Source organism: Anas acuta, chromosome 7 (genome assembly GCF_963932015.1).
Source record: "Anas acuta chromosome 7, bAnaAcu1.1, whole genome shotgun sequence".
NCBI lineage: Eukaryota > Metazoa > Chordata > Aves > Anseriformes > Anatidae > Anas > Anas acuta.
In genome coordinates this window covers 4,531,522-4,548,337 of record NC_088985.1, presented here as the reverse complement: position 1 = coordinate 4,548,337, position 16,816 = coordinate 4,531,522, and the positions used below count along the sequence as shown (strand labels likewise).

The window sequence follows — 16,816 nt, the reverse complement described above, 5'->3', positions numbered from 1 at the left end:
AAGGTGCAGACGGAGCTAAAAGAATGGTTCACCCCCACCCTGGGTCGCAAACACGGCCCCTTCCCGATGGCGAGGGTGGGTACCGTAGACGATGACGGCGGCCGTGGTGCTCCGGCGCTTGGCCACGATGTTCTTGGCCATGCAGGTGTAATTGGCAGTGTCCAAGAGGCGGGCCTGCTTGATGATGAGGTTGTGATCGATGGTGATGAGGAAGTTGGTGTCCTGGGTGGGATCGATGACGTCCTCGTTCCTCAGCCACTCCACCTGGCAAGAGGAAAGGGCGGGATGGGGGGAGGACGCGGGGGAGGATGGTGATTAAGCTGAGCAGGAACTTGGCCAGGAAAAGCACATTGTAGGTGAAGCCAGAACAACAGACCCACCACCCCAAATAACCAACCCTGCTGAATAACGAGAGCTGGCAGCCTCAATGCACAGCTGCAACCCATCTGCAGGGACCTGGCTCGTCTCTCCCCACATCTCTCCATTTTTTGGGCTTCATTTGTGGGGTTTCTCCAGGCTGTGCGCTCACCTCCGCCTGCGGCACCCCCTCGGGGGGCCGGCACTGCAGCAGCACCTCGTGCTCCAGCGGCACCTCCTTGCCCAAGGGCTCCTGGTCGAAATTCTTCCGTAGGTCTGGAGGAGAGGGGGAAACCCAGGGGTTACCGGCACGTGGCAGAAACGGGGCACCCACACAAACCTCAGAGGGAGGAGAGCATCGGTGCGCACACACAGGAAAATTTCTCTGCACCAAAACGCAGCCTGGAAGGATGAGGCCAAATTGCCAGCTGCCCAAAGTGCATTTGGGGCACTTTTTTGGAGTGGGGCAGTGAGATTTGCATGACTGCGGGGCTCCCATGCATGCACCAAAGCAATTTCCCAGGTTTCAGGGCTCTGGGAGGAGCAGGAGCCCCCCTGCATCACTAGGTGGTGCTGCAATCCTCCGCTCCGGCACCCAAAAAATGGGCTTTCTGCCAGTGCAGGGCACCACGAATTCAGGAGCTGCCCACCCCTGCGCCTTCCAGGGGCCACCAGCACGGTGATCCCACGCCTTGCCCACACCTGCTGCGAGCACACCCTAAACACAGGCCACACTGCGTGTCCAGCCCATGATGCAAGCCTCATTTTCAGGGATTTAACTCATCATATTTCCAGCGGGACGTGGCACTGGGACGTTAGGCAGTGCCACACAAAAGGCTTTGATCCAAATGACCAGGTACGAAGGAACTGGAAGGGCGTGAAGCTGACAAGCTTGTGAGGAGGAATTGCATGGGCAGCATTAGGGAAAGAGGCCGATTTATGGCTTGGCACAGAGTGCCACGCTCACGGAGCTCCTGTTCCAGGATGCTGGAGATACAGGAGGCGTCTTAAACTGCTTCATCTCATCTGAGCTACGCTCAGCTGGGGCCAGCTCGGGGACAAAAGGGTTTCCTTGGTGGCCAGCCCCGTGCTGGGTAACATTTTCCTTGTTGAGACTCAATCCTCCGGGGACGTCAGCAACGTAGCTGATTCACCAGCCACCCCCGGTTTGGATAACACCCGGATTATTAGCCCTCTAACGGCGAAATCTGTTTACCACTCGGGAAGCCTGCCCGTTCCCCTCTGGCTCTGCCATCTCGTTTGCCCCGAGAGCAAATTGAGCGGGCACTTACACGCGATGCGGACGTAGGCCCTGCGGCTCTTGGTGGTGCCCGCCGAGCTCCAGGCCACGCACTGGCACCAGTAGTCCTCCAGCCCGAAGAGCTCCTCCACCTGCTGCCGGGACACCTCGATCTGCACCTCCCGCACCAGCAGCCCTGCCAGGGGACACAGGGACAGGGGTGAGGCCGAGGCACCCAGGACACGCTCCCCAGGGCTCTGGAAAGGCGTCTGAGGAGGGTGAGGTTTCCACGAAGCGCCGACCCCTCGTGATGTGGCTGCACGCTCCCTGGCTGTGATTTCCTTAGCTCGCTGTGAGGAGCAATTACTGTCTCCCTGCCACCTCCCTGACCGACGTGCACCAAGGAAATATCACTTATTTTGCCACTATTAAGGGGATAAAAAAAAAAAAGGTATCAGGCCAAGTGCTCTTGGAAGAACCAGGGCTCTCAGGAAGACCCAGACCTCCAAAGAGATGCTCCAAAACCTCTTGTCTTGTCTGAAAGCCTCGGCCAAGAGGATCAGGAAAAGCAGAGAGGGATCCAGCCGGGGCTCTGCCGCCTCTGTAAGCACTGCACGTGAAGATGCCCTACCCCAAAAATTGTAGGATGAGCTTATGAATCACAGGGTGACTGCTTAAACGGCTTACACGCATCCAAACACGGCTGCTTTTCCAAACGCTCCCTACTCATCCGGCTGAGTTATCCTCTCTGACTTGGCCTATTTTTGCTTTCTTCCGCGTGAAATGCTTCGGATCAGATGCAGTCAGAGCCCTACAGAGCGTGCTTCGCTCAAGACACGTCATCTTAAAAGTTATTCTTTTTCTTTTAAGGGTCCCTTTTTCCAAGGCTTTAACCAAGGATGCTGAAAAGCCGCGGACACCTAACGGTGCTCATCTGTCTCTCCGTGGCCGTCTCCCCCCATGCCCCTTGCAGCAGCTCTCCCTCCTGACAGCAGACGCTGCAAATGCAGATTTTCAGAGCAGCAAACTGCTCTGGTTCCAGCTCCTTTCCTCAGGGTGGCTGCTGGGCACACGTGCCCGAGCCTGCGTGTGTTTTCCACGCACGGCATCACCTCCGCACTGAAGTTACTGCCAGGTTTTTCACCGGCAGCAGCAACAGCAGCTTTGAAAGCTGGATGAAGAACACGTGTTTTCCTCCCCAAACTGCCTGCATGTTCCCTTGAAGCTGGTTTCTCCAGCATGTTTCACTCTTCAGTGCTCTTCCCCTAAGCGCCTGCTGCTTTGCCTTGAAGATGTTATAAATAAATGGCCCCTCGGAGAGCGGCTCGGGCACCACCAGGCACCGGCTTTGCCCTCCGGCAGTGCTTCACCATCCAACACCAGAGGTACTGCTGCAAGGCAGAGGCTTCCCTCGTGCCCTAATAAGCCTCATCATCCTCGTGCTGCTACCCAGCTCCTCTCTTAAGGCTCGCAGATGATAAGAGAAAAAAGTTGTGCGTGGACCGAGGAGGTAGGGAATGCGTTAAAGTGACTTCATAGGGCTGCAGCCCCCTGGGAGTGCTAAAACCAATGGGAAAGAGGTCTGCTGGAGGAGAATAATGCCTGGTGTGGAGGTGCAGTGGAAAAAAGAAACCTGGGAAGGAGGAAGGAGATTGGGAAAGTCTCTGGGGTAAGGACAGAGGACAGCAAGTCAGCCTGTTACGGTCCCATCAAAGAGCGGTGCCATTCGGGGTGAGAGACATCGGGCTGTGGGGATGGGAGGAGGAGGAGCAGGAGGCATCCTCCAGCCCCAGGATGGACCCCAAACCCCTACCCAGCTCCTGGCCCACAGCCCCACCGGTCAGAGAGCCCCGAGAGGAAAGAAAAGGGCAGGAAAAGCTGGAAAAAGAGGGGGCAGCAGGCGGGAGGGGGCTCACCCGTGACCTCATCCAGGTCCTCCTTGGTGACGTGGTCGTTCTGGTTGACCCACTCCCCGTTGCACTTGAAGTAGATCTGGGTGGCGGGGTTGGCCCTGCAGACGAGCTCCACGGGCTTGTTCTTGACGATGTAGGCGTCCTGCGGCTCCAGCAAGAAGTGGGGCAGCGTCTCCGCCGGGGCCGAGGGGAAGGAGTCGGGCAGCACGTCGCTGTACTCCAGCCCTGCGGGGCGAGCGCACGGGGGAGTCAGTCCCAGCCCAGCCCAGCCCAGCCCCTCCCCGAGGATGCTCAGAGCTTTTCCCCAGGGGAAAGCAGATCTCTGCTAGGTGGGGAGCATCCTGCCCGGGTGCCCTGCTGACCCCAAACATCACCGGCATGATAAAAACCCGATAAAAACCACGCGGACGCAGCGGGGCGCACACACATAGGGGTGTTACTGCTTAACCTGCTCCTTGCGGGCACCCGGCAAGCTTGTAGGTTGCCCAGCGGGGCTTTTCCTCACACCCCCAAGAATTAAGGAGCCTGCTCTCCTCTCCCGCAGCTCTGCTTGCCAGCACCGAGCACTGCAGCAAACATCAGCAGCCTGCAGAAACACCTCCAAGAGCTGGCGTGGCAGAAAGGAGCCCACTCCCTCCGTCACCCTTTGGCAAGGGGCCGCCTGAGATGGCAGCAGGAGGAGGAGGAGGAGGAGGAAGCCGCACGTGCCAAGGAACCGAGGTGCCCAAGCTGCCTCCCCAGCAAGAAAAAAACAGCGAGCGAGGGGAAAAAAAATAACAAACCCACGCGAGGTCAGTCGTTTAAAATCCATTTAGGAAAATTGACTTTCCATTTCCATTTAACGCAGCGCTACGGGAGAGCACTAGGACATTCGTCATAATCCATTAACTGCTCTTTTGGAAACAATGAATTAAACTCGGGGCTAATTCCTGTCTCCCTGGCTCTTCCCCACCTCTCTGGCCATTCCCTCCCCGATTTCGCTCGCCGGGCTGTGATTTTCTCGGCACCCCACCACTTGCAGGGCATCGAGGAGGCACTGTATCAGAGCAGCAACCACCACCTCTTTTTTTCCCCATTTACAACTCAATTTTGCATCTGTCAAGCCGTCTTTGCACTTTTTTTTTTCCTTGTAAACCGTTCTGGTGCCATAAACCTAAATTTCCTGGCACAGGGGGCAGGCAGGAGATAATCCACAGGGCTGGCACGAGAGGCAGCCAACAAAACTCAACTCAAGGGCTTGTGTGAAAACCTCTCCCCAGTCACGCTGCGCTCCTGCAGAGCCGGATCCAGGGCTTGGTGGCTGGGGATGTGAACAGAGCATCCTCCAAAAATCACCAGGGCGAGGAGAAGAAAAGCCCACAGGACGTGACACGCACCCCCGGGCGCCGCTTGGCATTTTCTGCCACGTTGGGCAATCCAGAGGCTTTCTGGGGGGCAATCAAAAGTCATGAGGCTTCTGTAAAAAGGGTCCTCGTGCCTCCCTGACCCCGCTCTGAAAAGAGGCCCTAGAGGACTCGTAAGGGCTCAATGGACACCCACAAGGGCTCCCTGTGTCCCTGGGGATAGCCAGGGAGGTGAGGAGCGAGACAAAGCCATGCCGGCCCCTAAATGCTGCGTTCGTGTTTCCCTGAGTTGTTTGACACCTGTCGCATCCTGAGAAATCCTGGGATGCAAACGCTGCTGTAGGATGCTCGGGGACAGCCTGGGTATCAGGGCTCTGCATCGCTCGGGTCACACCCAGCAGCACCGAGGGATTTGAGGAGGAGGAGGAGGAGAAGGGACTAAGCCCTGATGCCAAGCGGAGGAGGAGCGGCGAGCTGGAAAAGGGAGGAGGGGAAAACAGGCACTGACTTCTCTGTTGCCTCCACTTCCCCTTTTCCTCATCACACGTTTTAATCCCGCGGGCTTGAGCCGGATGATCCGCAGCATCTGCTCCCGGGGGAGTTAGGTGCAGATGTTGGCAGCCTGCGCCCTCGATGCGAGAAGATCGCCGACCCCGGCGGCACCTCGCCGTGCGCCAACCCCCTCCCGCCACCCCAAACGCACGGCACGAGGGATGGAGAGGCCGGAAAGCAATTCCCCCGAGCTGGGAGAACCTCCACAGGGCAGCGTTAAAATCCTCCCTCCTGCAGTTGTTATCCCTGCAAATATTTGGGAGATTACAGGAGCATTAGCGGCGGCAAAGCCCGGTGCCCATCGCCAGGGCCAGGCGTCAGCCCCGGCACACAGGGAGGCAGGGACACGATGCTAAAATTAAGGGTTTTTGTTGTGTTTCTCCAGCTAAACAGGGGTGCCCAGCTCATGGGGGTGTCCTGAGGCTTAAATGAAGCAAGAGCAAAAGGTTTCGAGGGGTGATGGTGGTGGATGCAGAGCCATGGGCTGGCTACCTGGTGGGCAGTGCCCATTCCCAAGGGCTTCCCATCACGGAAAGCCCTCCTGGGACAATTCTGGGCTCAGAAAAAGTGGCTGAACTTCTCCAAGAAGCACCCTCTCCCCCTGAACATCCCACTCACCACATTCAGTCCCGAGGGCAAAGCCAAAAACCCTCCGGCATCACCAGGGGCTGACGCAAACCGCGGCGAGCGGAGGCAAGCGAGGCGGGGAGGGTGCAGCGGGGCTGCCACCACGTCCCACGAGGACCTCCCAGCCCTCCCCTGCAAGGTGCTGATGCAAAGCTCTGAGCTCGTTAGCTCAGCAGCCCGCGTTAACCTCGTTAACCTCTCCGCTGCGGGACGGAGCCAAATCGGAGCGGGGGACCCCAGCGGGATACAAGGCTGGGGGCGCACGAGGGGGAGATGTGGGTAAGGAGGGTTTGGGAAGGGAAAAAGGAGGAACATGGGTACCCAACCTCCTTTCCACATCCCTGTGGTGTCCAACACGTCTCCCAGACCCGTGAAATCCCAATTGCACCCAACCCATGGCCAGGGTGCTCGGTTCAGGACCTTTTGATTCATTTGTTGCCCCCAAAACCAGCAGATCCAAGCCCTGGGGACCCAGCAGGGGCAACACACCCAGCACGGGGCAGCAGGGCTTGGCAGCTTCATCCCGTCACCTCCCCTCCTCTATTTCAGCCAGGGGACACAGGACATGGGACAGCTCTGCCCCCAGCGTTTCGGCGCAGCTCCCCAGACCGGCCGGCTCCCCGCAGCAGGCAAATGTTGTAATTACAGAGGGCGCAGTAATGAGGGGGTGCTCCCAGCCAGCCCTAATTACACCCTTGGAGAAAATAAGCAGATTCCTCTCCCAGCGAAATTAAAAGCCTGCAGACGGACGCCCGCGCTGTGCACCTTTATTAAACGGGGCTGGATGTGGAGGCAGGGAGGGGAGGGAAAAAGCAGAGAAAGCAAAGTCTGGGCTGGAAAAGGGTGGGATGGAGGAGCCAGGCGGCACCAGCCCTGCTACAAGGGTCCCGAGTCACGGGAGTCCCCAAACCTCCATCCCCAGCTGACGACAATGGGGCTGTGCCCAAAACATCCCTCGCTGCGAGCTCAGAGGAGACAGCTCCCTGCAATGCCTCGCGCCTCCCCAAAAATACTCAAGGAGAAGGAAAAAAGGAGGAATTACGTAGCAAATCCCCGTTACACCCTATCGTGCTCGAGTCCTTTGTGCTACTTCGCACATTTCCTTCAGGGTCGTGTTGGGAAACTATCGCCAAATTTCACCTACGCCGGCTCTCACCGGGGCCCAGCCACTTGGCTTTGTGCTGTTTTAAGGCTATTGCCGCGCTCCCCTCGTGCAGGCTGCTCTGTTTGCCCAGCCACCACGTTATTTTTAACGGATATCATAATTATACGGGCTTTATTTGTTTGCTCTGGCTCGGAGAAGGAAAAGAGCCAGCAGCAGATAAGGTGGCCGTACGCTGGTTATTCACATCTACGGCACGCGCTGCCTGCCCGTTGTGCAAAGAACAACGATCCCAGCGAGGAAAAAGAGAGGAAAACGGGGAATGAAGAGGGACTTGGTGCCCCGGATGATGCCAGAAAGTCCGGAGAACTACGAATTATCAATTGGAGAGGTGGTGAATCAAGGGGAGGAGGAAAGCTCTCCCCGGCAGGACCGCGGTGGGCACGCACGCAACAGGTCCCCTCTCCCCTCTCCAGGCTGCTTCCAAATGCCAGCTCCCCGAGCAGCCGGGCCGCGGGCAGGAAGCGATTTCCTGTTCACACAAATGACATCCATATTTAAAAAATGTAAATTCCCCGGCGCTCCAACTGGAGCCTGGCAATTCGGAGGCGGGCGTTTTGCAATGGGCTTTCTCGACATGCAAATGCGGAGGCAAACGCGTTTGCTTAGGGCATGCAAAAAAAAAAAGATTAAAAAAAAGAGAGAAAAAAAAAAAAAAAAAACAAAGCAATTTAAAAAATCGGCACTGTGAAACTACCCAGGACACGAGGTGTTCCTCCAGAAGGAGAAGGATGCTCTGCTGCCAGCCTGGTTATTCACAGCGGGACGCCCCAGCTCCAAATAAACCCTCCTGGGGCCAGCATGGGAACGCACAAGGCACAGGGCTTTGCCCTTGGAGCATCCCAATCCCCAGCTGGGAAGGGATGGCAGCAGCCCAGCAAGGCCCAGCAAGGAGTTTCGGCAGCTGGAGGAGCGGTGCAAAGGGAGAAGAAGGAGCTCACTTTGCTCGGTTGTGCCTTTTTTTTTTTTTTTTTGGCACCCGCCCTCTCCTCCCCAGCAGCTCCCCAAAAGCCCCGGGAAGCCAAAGCCTCCTGGAAGGCTGCTCCCTTGGCGTGAGGCTGTCGGTGGAAAAACACAAAACCTACTGCAAAAAAAAAGGAGTAAAACAGCATATTCAATGCCCCAAATTAACTAGAAATTCAAATGGGGGAGCAATGTCAAAGAGCAGCTGGTTAAGACCCCTTTATTAAATGGCCTTTAAAGTTGCCCTTAATCTTGCAGATTTGTTGCCCTGATCAAGAAAAAAAAAAAAAGCATTAACGGAGGATGGAAATATTCTGCTTTTGTCCTTTCTCTGCCCTTTTCTTCCCTTCTCATTTCTCTGGGACACACAGAAGGAAAAATGGGGGGAGGGAGAGAGCAGGGATAGAAAGAGATTGCAGGGGAAAAAAAAATAAAAAGAAATAATCCCTGCTGCAGAATATGAAATATTAAGACTCCGCTCTCCCCCTCCATGCCAGCCCTGCCCCTGGTCCAGAAGAAAGCCCTGGGCAGGGCTCGCTCAGGGCCGAGGCTTCCCCATCCCCTGGCTGCTGCCCTTTAATCCCTGCAGCAAGGCGCAGGTAGGGGAGCAGCTCCCAGCCTCCAGCTCTGCTCCTCCTGGAGCTTACCTCCAGTTATTTCGCACCAAGGCTTTAAAAGACAGAGCAAAAAAACCCTGTCGATGTTTGGGAACCAACCAGGGGGGTGCTTAAAGCCAACAGGACCCCGGAGCCCGCTCCTTCCTTTCTCACCGCCGGCAATTTCCACCTTTTGACTGTTTCTTCCCCAATTTGTTCGTGGAGGCTGGCTGCACAAAGCCAGCCCTGGCAATCCTTCCACCTTTTCTTCTCCCCGCTCCCCCGGTGCTGAATTTCCTCCCTTTGTCCTGCCCCCAAGTTGCAATTGGGGCTCCGGGCTCCTGCAGCCTCCGCCGCCAGCCTCCTCCAAAGGTGACCCAAAAAAGTCCTCAGGGAGACAGGGGACGAAGGCTGATGCATGCCAAGGAGCAAAAAAAAATTGATGGAAAGGGGAAAAAAGCCCCCCAGCCTCATCCTCTTGTGCTATGGGTCCCGTCCTCTTGCGCCAAGGGTCCCCTCTTGTGCCAAGGGTCTCGTGGTGTCCTCATTCCCACGAGTGATTTGCACTGATTGCTTTAAAGCTGGGGGCAGCACGCCCCCCAGATGCCACCAGGCTGGGATTTGCTGTCAGCAGCCATAAATCAAAAATAAAATAAAATAAAATAGCAGGCAGTGCTACGGGAGCAGCGGGTCCACAAATCCACTGCGAGCGAATATCCAGCTGCTAAAACCTGGGTCCTATGGGGCCCTGCAGGTGCTGTGGGCTCCATCCTGTGCCCCTAAAAGCGAGGAGGAGCGGCCCCCGTTCCAGGAAAATGCACTGCAGCAGGGCTCCTGCCCGTCCCGGGGGGGCCATCAGGCTACCAGCGCGTCCATCCAGCCTGATCTAGAAATTACTAATGTAAATTAATGGATAATTGAAGCCCTTTGCTCCTAAATATTTCAATTATTTAACAGGCAATTAAGAGCGAGGGAAAGGGAAAGAGGAAAAGGGGCCTTAACCCCGCAGGTGGGGGGGGAGAAAAAATAAAAATGGAAGTGAGAAGAGAGCAGCGAGAGCCAAGCACGTCGGGGGGGGGCTGCCAGCCGCGAGCACACCTCGCCGCGGGTTTTCGCCAGGCTGCCTTTCCCGAGGATGCCCCAGCCCCAGGGGGAGCCGGTTCTGCCCCAGTTTCTTTCCAGGAGAGGACGGCTTCAGCTGCGCACCCTCAACTATTTCTGCCCGTGGAAGTGGTGGCAACTTCCCAGAACTCACAGGAATTTTTTTTTAGGGATTTTTAAAAATTTCTGTCCCACCGCCTAACCACGAGCCGACAGCATTCCCTTACATAACGCCATCCCCAACCCCATTTTTTGTTGTTTTCCTTTAACCCCTACATTCACCTGACCCAAACACCTTGAATCCGTACATTTCAACCTTTTTTTTCAGTCCCCATCCCTCCCCGAACACACCAAGGGGCACTGGGATGGGCACCACCAGTGCGATGAGTTTCCCATCCTCAGAAAAACGCACAACGAGGAGTGGAACGGGACCGAAAAACCACGGGATTTCCTCCTCCTGCCTCCATCCCCAGCCAGCCAGGGATATTCCCACAGCTCCCCTGAGCCCTGGAGGGGGGGTCACGAAGGAAAATGCCTGGCGGCCCGTGGAGAAAAGACGTCATGTGGGAAAAAAGGCGTTTTCACAAAAGCGGTGCGTGCTCGGGGACGGCACCGAGGGCAGGGAGACGCAGCGAGACAATAGTGAATAGATTTCAGATTACATCCTGAACTCGCGGCCTCCTGGGAACGGGGTTATAAAAACCCTTTTTATTTTGTTTGTAGTCCAAAACAAACAAGTACATAAAAAGCCCAACGCCGAGGAGCCAGCCAGGAAGTGAGCAACATCTGGGAAACATCTGGTCCTGGCTGCCCCGCAGGCTGAGCCCCGGCACGGCTCCATCTACCTGCTCACACGCTTCTCAGGCAGCCCCGGCACCCCAAATGCCATCCCCTGCCCCGAAAGGGAGCTCCTGGGGGAAAGCTGGGCCCGTCACCCCGCTCCTCTCGCCTGGGGAGCGATTTGGAGAATGCCCTGGTGCAGGGTTTGGAGAGCTGCAAAGAGCTCCAAGCAACGCAGGATGCCCTGGTGCAGGGTTTTGGGCATTTTAGGATGCCCTGGTGCGGGGTTTCGGGCATTTTAGGATATCCAGAGCATTGCACGACGCCTCGGTGCAGGGCTCTGAGCATTGCAGGACACCCTGAACATCACAGGACACCCAAAATATCACAGGATACCCCAAAGCTTAAAGGATAAACCAAGCACTGCGGGACACCCTGGTACAGGGCTCACCCTGAGCATTAAAGGATGCCCTGGGGCAGGGCCCTGAGCATCGCAGGACCCCCCCGAGCATCGCAGGACCCCCGAGCTGGAGCTATTTTATTTTCTCCTTTCCCTTTCCCACCCCAAACCCCAAACAGCTCCGCAACCAGGCAGCACCACCACCACAGAAGTGGCTGCGCAGCACCCAGCACCCACCGCCCCGTTCCCCATCCCGGACGCACACGCTGCCATATAGGAGCAGCAGCTACACGAGCGCCACCACGGCTCCGTTTCAAGGGGAAATAATTAGAAAAGTCAATTAATTCCCCCCAGCATTGCTGCCCGGTCAGCCCCAGCCCCTCGGAGCCGGGCACACGTGCGGCTTCGCTTTGAGAGGGCCAGCCTCAATCAGGCTTTGGGGAGCAGGGCGGGAGGAAATTAATGAAAGGCAAAGCTGATTACAAAGAACAATACAATGAGCTGATTACAAAGAACAATACAATGACTCAATCTGTTTCTCCTACCTCCATTGTATGAAGCTTTTTACATTTTTAAAGGTTTCACCAGGTCCCTCCATGCACAATGGAAGCACCTCCAGAGGGAAGCGGTAATGGCCCCCGGAGACTTTTGAGCAAGACTGGACAAAAACAGGGCAGAAACAATCCCCGAGGAAGGGCCAGATGATCTAACAGGTCTTTTGCATCTTTAATTTCTCACCCTTTTCTTTCTGCTCTTATTTCAGGCACAGGTTTTTTGGTGTTTTTTTTTTTTTTTTGGCTGCCGCTAATTAGATGGTAATGCGGGAGCGGTTTCATTCCCAGCACATGGTGGAACCAAAAAAAAAAAACCCAACACGCGCCAGGTCTGAGCACGAGGGATTGATCCTGAAGGTGCTGAGAGCTGGGGATGGCTTTTACCACCCTATCAGAGGCATCAAAGCTTGGTGAGAGGAGCCAAGGGGCGCAGCACCAAGCCCTGATGCCCCAATCCTGCGCCCACCCTGCCGCAGAATGGGGACCCCCAGCCCCTTGGGGTCGTGGTGCCTGGCCCCGAGCCGGGACGAGAGCAAAAAGCTGCTGCTCCGAGCCCCGTTTATGACCTTCCACGGGGGGAGCCCGCTGACAGCTTCACGAGCTTTTTGTTTTTCAAGTCGTGGTTTTATATTTACGACCTGAAAGGGAAAGATGCAAGCAGGCAGAGCGTCGTGGGGCTATCTGCTCCCGACCTGCCCCCAGCCAGGCAGTTCCAGGAAGCCATAAAAAGCGATCACATTTCAGCCTCTTCTCCCCTCCTTCTTGCTCTCTCCTCACTAAAAACACCTCTTTTTTTTTTTTTTTTTTTTTTTTTTCCCCACGGTGGTCATTTCTTTCTAATGCTCATCCCCCCCAAGGAAAAGCATCAAAAATTCATGCAGGAAGCTTCAGGGAAATCATAAGGGAAAATGAGAGGCCCCATGTGCTGGGGAGCATCCCGGTGAAGGCGAGACCCCACTGAGTTTGGGGTATTTAAAAGGAAAAAGGTGGCCAGAAGCTGGCTTTGGGGCAGGGAACCACGTTCCTCTGCTCGATGACCAGGGGATGGTGGCACTTCCCAGCAGAGCCGGGCTGGCTGCACCGAGAATAAAGGCAGGAGCAGGGGGCTGAGCTCTTATTTATAAGCTTAGTGGGGGAAAGAGGGCAAAAGTCCTCTGAGCTTATCATTGGGGCTGCAGAGAAATGCCTTTGGGACGCGTTCCAGCCAGCAGCTTGCCCCCCAGCAAGATAAGCACCTTCCTTCACCTCCAAACTCCTTGGCGGAGAGGAGACAGCCCTGGTTTTAACGGCACGGGGAGGTGCCACAGCCAGGACACAGTGGTGATAAGAGGTTTTTTTTTGCTGTATTTTGTCTAGCCATCGGGTCAAGGGCTTCCAAAATGCATCGCCAAGGACCTGTGGGGCACGGGCGCACCGAAGAACCCAGGGCGCACCAAGGTGCCCAGGGCGCAGTGGTGCCATCCTGGGTGCCCTCTGCTTTTTTTAAGCCCCACGAGCCAGGGCAGCGAGGGCCCTGAGCTAAGAGGCGAGTGAAAATCTTCCTTTCCCTGCCCTTGCCGGGGGTGGGATGCCGAAGGCAGCGCGCGGAGCAAGGGTTTGTGCCGCAGCCCCGGGCGTGGGGCCGTGCCCCACAGCTGCCTCTCATTACAGCTTCACCTTCCCCACTCCCATCCACGGCTGGGCTGTGAGAGCCGGACGGTCTGGTAGAGCCAGTCGGCAAGAGAGAGAAAATACTAATAAAAAAATATATTTATATATATATAAAAAAAAAAAGGCTTTCAAGCAGGGCTAACGATTTTCTCAGCGCACCGGGGGCAGCGAGTGGCATCCCGGGGTGCGGGAGCAGCGGGGCAGGGATGCAGGGAGCCTCCTCTCCTCTTCCCTCCCCTCTTTATCTGCTGCCTGGGGCTCTAGCCCGGCGCCTGCTGATAATCAGGGAGCGCATTTGAAACCCCGGCGCCAGACAGGATCCTTATCTCCAGGAATGCGGGATGGGGGCAGCCCCTGCAAGAGCTTTGGGAGAAAAGGGGGAGGCAAGAAGACCCCCCCCGCCTCGTCTGCTGGGTGCACGAGCACACGTGCAGGGACCAGAGGAGGGAGGAAGGGATGGGGTGGGTGACCGGCGGGTTGCACGGAGCCCAGTTCCCAGCCCCAGCGTGGCTGCAGGCGGAGGAAGCTCCCCGTCACCCGGCCTTGCGCAAGGGCCCTGTAATTATCCGGGGAAAATCGCCCTGCTTGGCTTTCCCATCGAGCCAAGGCGCCCGTGCCGCGAGCAGCCCAAAATACTCAAAGATCTCCAACGGTTTGGGGACCCCCTGAGGTCGGAGCAGCCTTTATGGCAGGATGGAAAGGGGGAAAAATGATGAGCCCCCCCAAATCCTCCCCTCTGCCCAGCCCCGGGGATGGGCACCAAAGCTGCCCGCAGGCTGCTGTGCGCTCCCAGCAGGCCGGGCAGGAATTTGGAGCAGGGAGGGAAGGAGAGGAGGAGAAAACCAAGCCAAGGCGCTGGGTTTCTGCCTGCCCTGCCCGAATCCTGCGGAAAGCCCTGCTCAGCCCGCGGTGGCTGTCCTGGTGCCAGTGCTCCTCTGCTTCCCAGCCCGGTGGCACCCGCAGACCCCGCTCGTTGCGCCCTCTCGGGAAGGGGAGACCCGAAAAAACAGGCAGAAAACAACCCCAAAAGGGGTTTTCCCCCACGCCCGCCAGGGCAGAGGCGGCGGAGGCAGCGGTGCAAGCCGGCGCAAGCCCCACGTGGGCACGAGGAGAGCTCCGGGTGCAGACGTGAGGCACCAAAAGCAAGACCTGGAGCAGCACCAGGAGACGAGCGACCGCTAAATCCCAATGCTCTCAGCTCTGCCCCAGCCCTCCACAACCAGGGCACGATGCTCCAACACCCCAAAAAAGCCACGAGGGGTTGTTCCTGTGAGCAAATATTGCTCACCAGCCTTGCCCCACGCTCGCAGGAAAGCGCCACATGGCACAAGCACGCTCAGCACCCCGTGCCATGGGTACGTGCATCCGCAGGCAGCCCAGCTGTGCTCACATACAGCCAGCTCAAAAACCCTCTGCCAGTGCCACCGAACCCCCACAGGGGCTGTACACCATTAAAGGGATATTTAAAATCACTAATAAGGGGCTGATGAAGTTTGGGAGCTGCCGACACCAGCCATATGCCTCCGACACGCACGGTGCAGTCGGTGCCGTGGCAGCGCAACTGCAGGTACCAGCTCGCCTAATTAAGCAGCAGAAGAAAGCCTCATTTAAAACAAAGCTCTTATTTTATTTATTTGCTGACAGTAGCAGAGCAATTCCCTCCAGCACGACGTGAAAGCAAACACGCTGTCCTCAAAATAAACCGCCCCGGGCTTTTTAATTTCTCCCTTCCACAAGTGTTCCCTGGCTTGGCTTTGGGAAGGGAGAAACCACCCGAGGTGGAGCCAGCCTGCAGCCCCCATTAGCATGGCAGAGGGCTTGCAGAGCCGGCTCGTCACCCCCTCACCAAGGCAAAAATGCAAGCACATGCTGATAAAGTGTCCTTCAGAGCGTCCCCCCCCGGTGCCACCCTCCTGCAGGTGCCCACGGGACGGGGATGCTGCCGGTGCTGGTCCCCGAAGCCCTCCTGGCCACAGGAAGGGAGCAGAAGGCCACCGTGCTTTTACTTAGCATCTTTATTTCTCCGAGTGCTTTAAATAGATCTGGATTGACTCTCAGCTCTGGTTACTGCAGCTTGAAAGGGGAGCTGCAGGCACTTTGATTGATGAACACGAGGCTGCTCCTCAGTGTCCAAAGCCACCCGGAGCCTCCTCCTGCCTCAGCGGCTGCCGGGCGCCCTGCATCCCCCTCCCGGTAAGGGCACGAGGACGGCAGCACCATGCAGGCGTTTGTCCTCCTGTGCAACAATTTTGGGTAAAGGCTGCTCCAGGAGTGCCACAACCAGCATGGTGGAGACCCCCAGCACCCCAAAAAGGACGGGGACCAGCCTGTAGGGAGACGGTGGCTCCGTATCCCCCATCCATCACACCCAGCCACCTCGGTGGCCAAACCCAGGTTATCAGCTCCTGCGAGCCCGACCTTCCTTCCTCCCCCTGCCACCTTCCCCGCTCGCTCTGAGCTCACCCCGATCACCACGTTCACTCTTTTCCTAGCTGCAAACCCAGCCAGCGACTTACAAATTCATGGCAACAGGGAGAGACGGCGCGAGTTTTTACGCACAGCGCTGGCTCTGGGACACGCATTTTTCTTCGCAGCGATGAAAAGTAATTCCTTTGGTTAAGGGGTAAGGAAAATCACCCCGGGAAGCCGCAGGTAAATCTATTGCGGCGACCCTGAGCAGAAGCTTCCCCAGGGCTTCGAGGCAGCAAAGTGATCAGGCAGCGGGCTGATAGCACGTCCAGGCTGAACCATAAGTCTTGAGCGCATGAAAGGTATTCCTAACGGCACGCTGGGTTAGCAGGGGAGGGAAAAAAAAAAAAAAAGGTGGAGAAGGCACAGAGGGGGCAGAGAATGGAGATGGGGCAGGGCTGGGGCATCCACCCAACATTTCTTTGCACGAGTGCAAGGGTCACCACTCCATCCCCAAAGCCACCGCCTCCCCGCGCGGCGTGCGGTCGGAGCACCAAAAGGGCATCGCGTCACATCCAACCACATCCAGGTCCCTGTTGTTTCTTCTTTTGTAGCCACGGGAAGCAAGGGCTGCTCTGTAATCAGCCCTCCGCTGGCTCCCGTGCTGCTTTCGGCAGCGAGCAGGGCACCGCAGGGCTGCTTTCATGTGGCAAGGGCAGCTTCCAAGCAGTGCCACCGCGCCGAAATTAAAGCCCCGCTCGCTCCCGGAGGCAGCCTGCTTGCCTCAGACCTGAGCTCCCCTCCAAAAGCCTGCAGTACGGCGAGCTGACCACCTTCCTTGCTAAATAGGCACTCAGGAAATTTAATCTGCCCCGAAAATAATGCCTAGTGCCTCTTTCTGACGAGAGGAGCAGCTCCTGCCAGCTCGCACCGATGTCCTTTTGGCGAATGCTCTGCATTTCTTGCTCCACTTCGCACGTGTGTGAACACAATTCCCCCCCACAACGGGGAGCAGAGCAGCTCCAGACCAGGACTCGCTAACAAACCCGCACGTTTTCTCTTCGCCAATGCTTCTTCATAGCTTTGGTTTACTGTTCAGTCCAAAATTATTGAGGTTTTCCCCTCCTTCCCTGCAAAACTTAGTAACGTGAGCTCACCGACGCGGAGAC

General features: G+C 56.8%; 1 protein-coding gene across 3 annotated transcripts in view; it reads right to left on the bottom strand.

The window, feature by feature from the left end:
- UNC5B (unc-5 netrin receptor B) overlaps positions 1 to 16,816 on the bottom strand; it is a 35,389-nt gene that overhangs the window by 8,677 nt on the left and 9,896 nt on the right. For all 3 annotated transcript variants that reach the window (XM_068688130.1, XM_068688128.1, XM_068688129.1), the window contains exons 2-5: positions 3,514 to 3,735; positions 1,650 to 1,793; positions 530 to 633; positions 84 to 264 (exon numbers count right to left, since the gene is read on the bottom strand). In XM_068688130.1, coding sequence (XP_068544231.1) covers positions 84 to 264; positions 530 to 633; positions 1,650 to 1,793; positions 3,514 to 3,735 — 651 coding nt within the window. The remainder of the gene's footprint in view (positions 1 to 83; positions 265 to 529; positions 634 to 1,649; positions 1,794 to 3,513; positions 3,736 to 16,816) is intronic.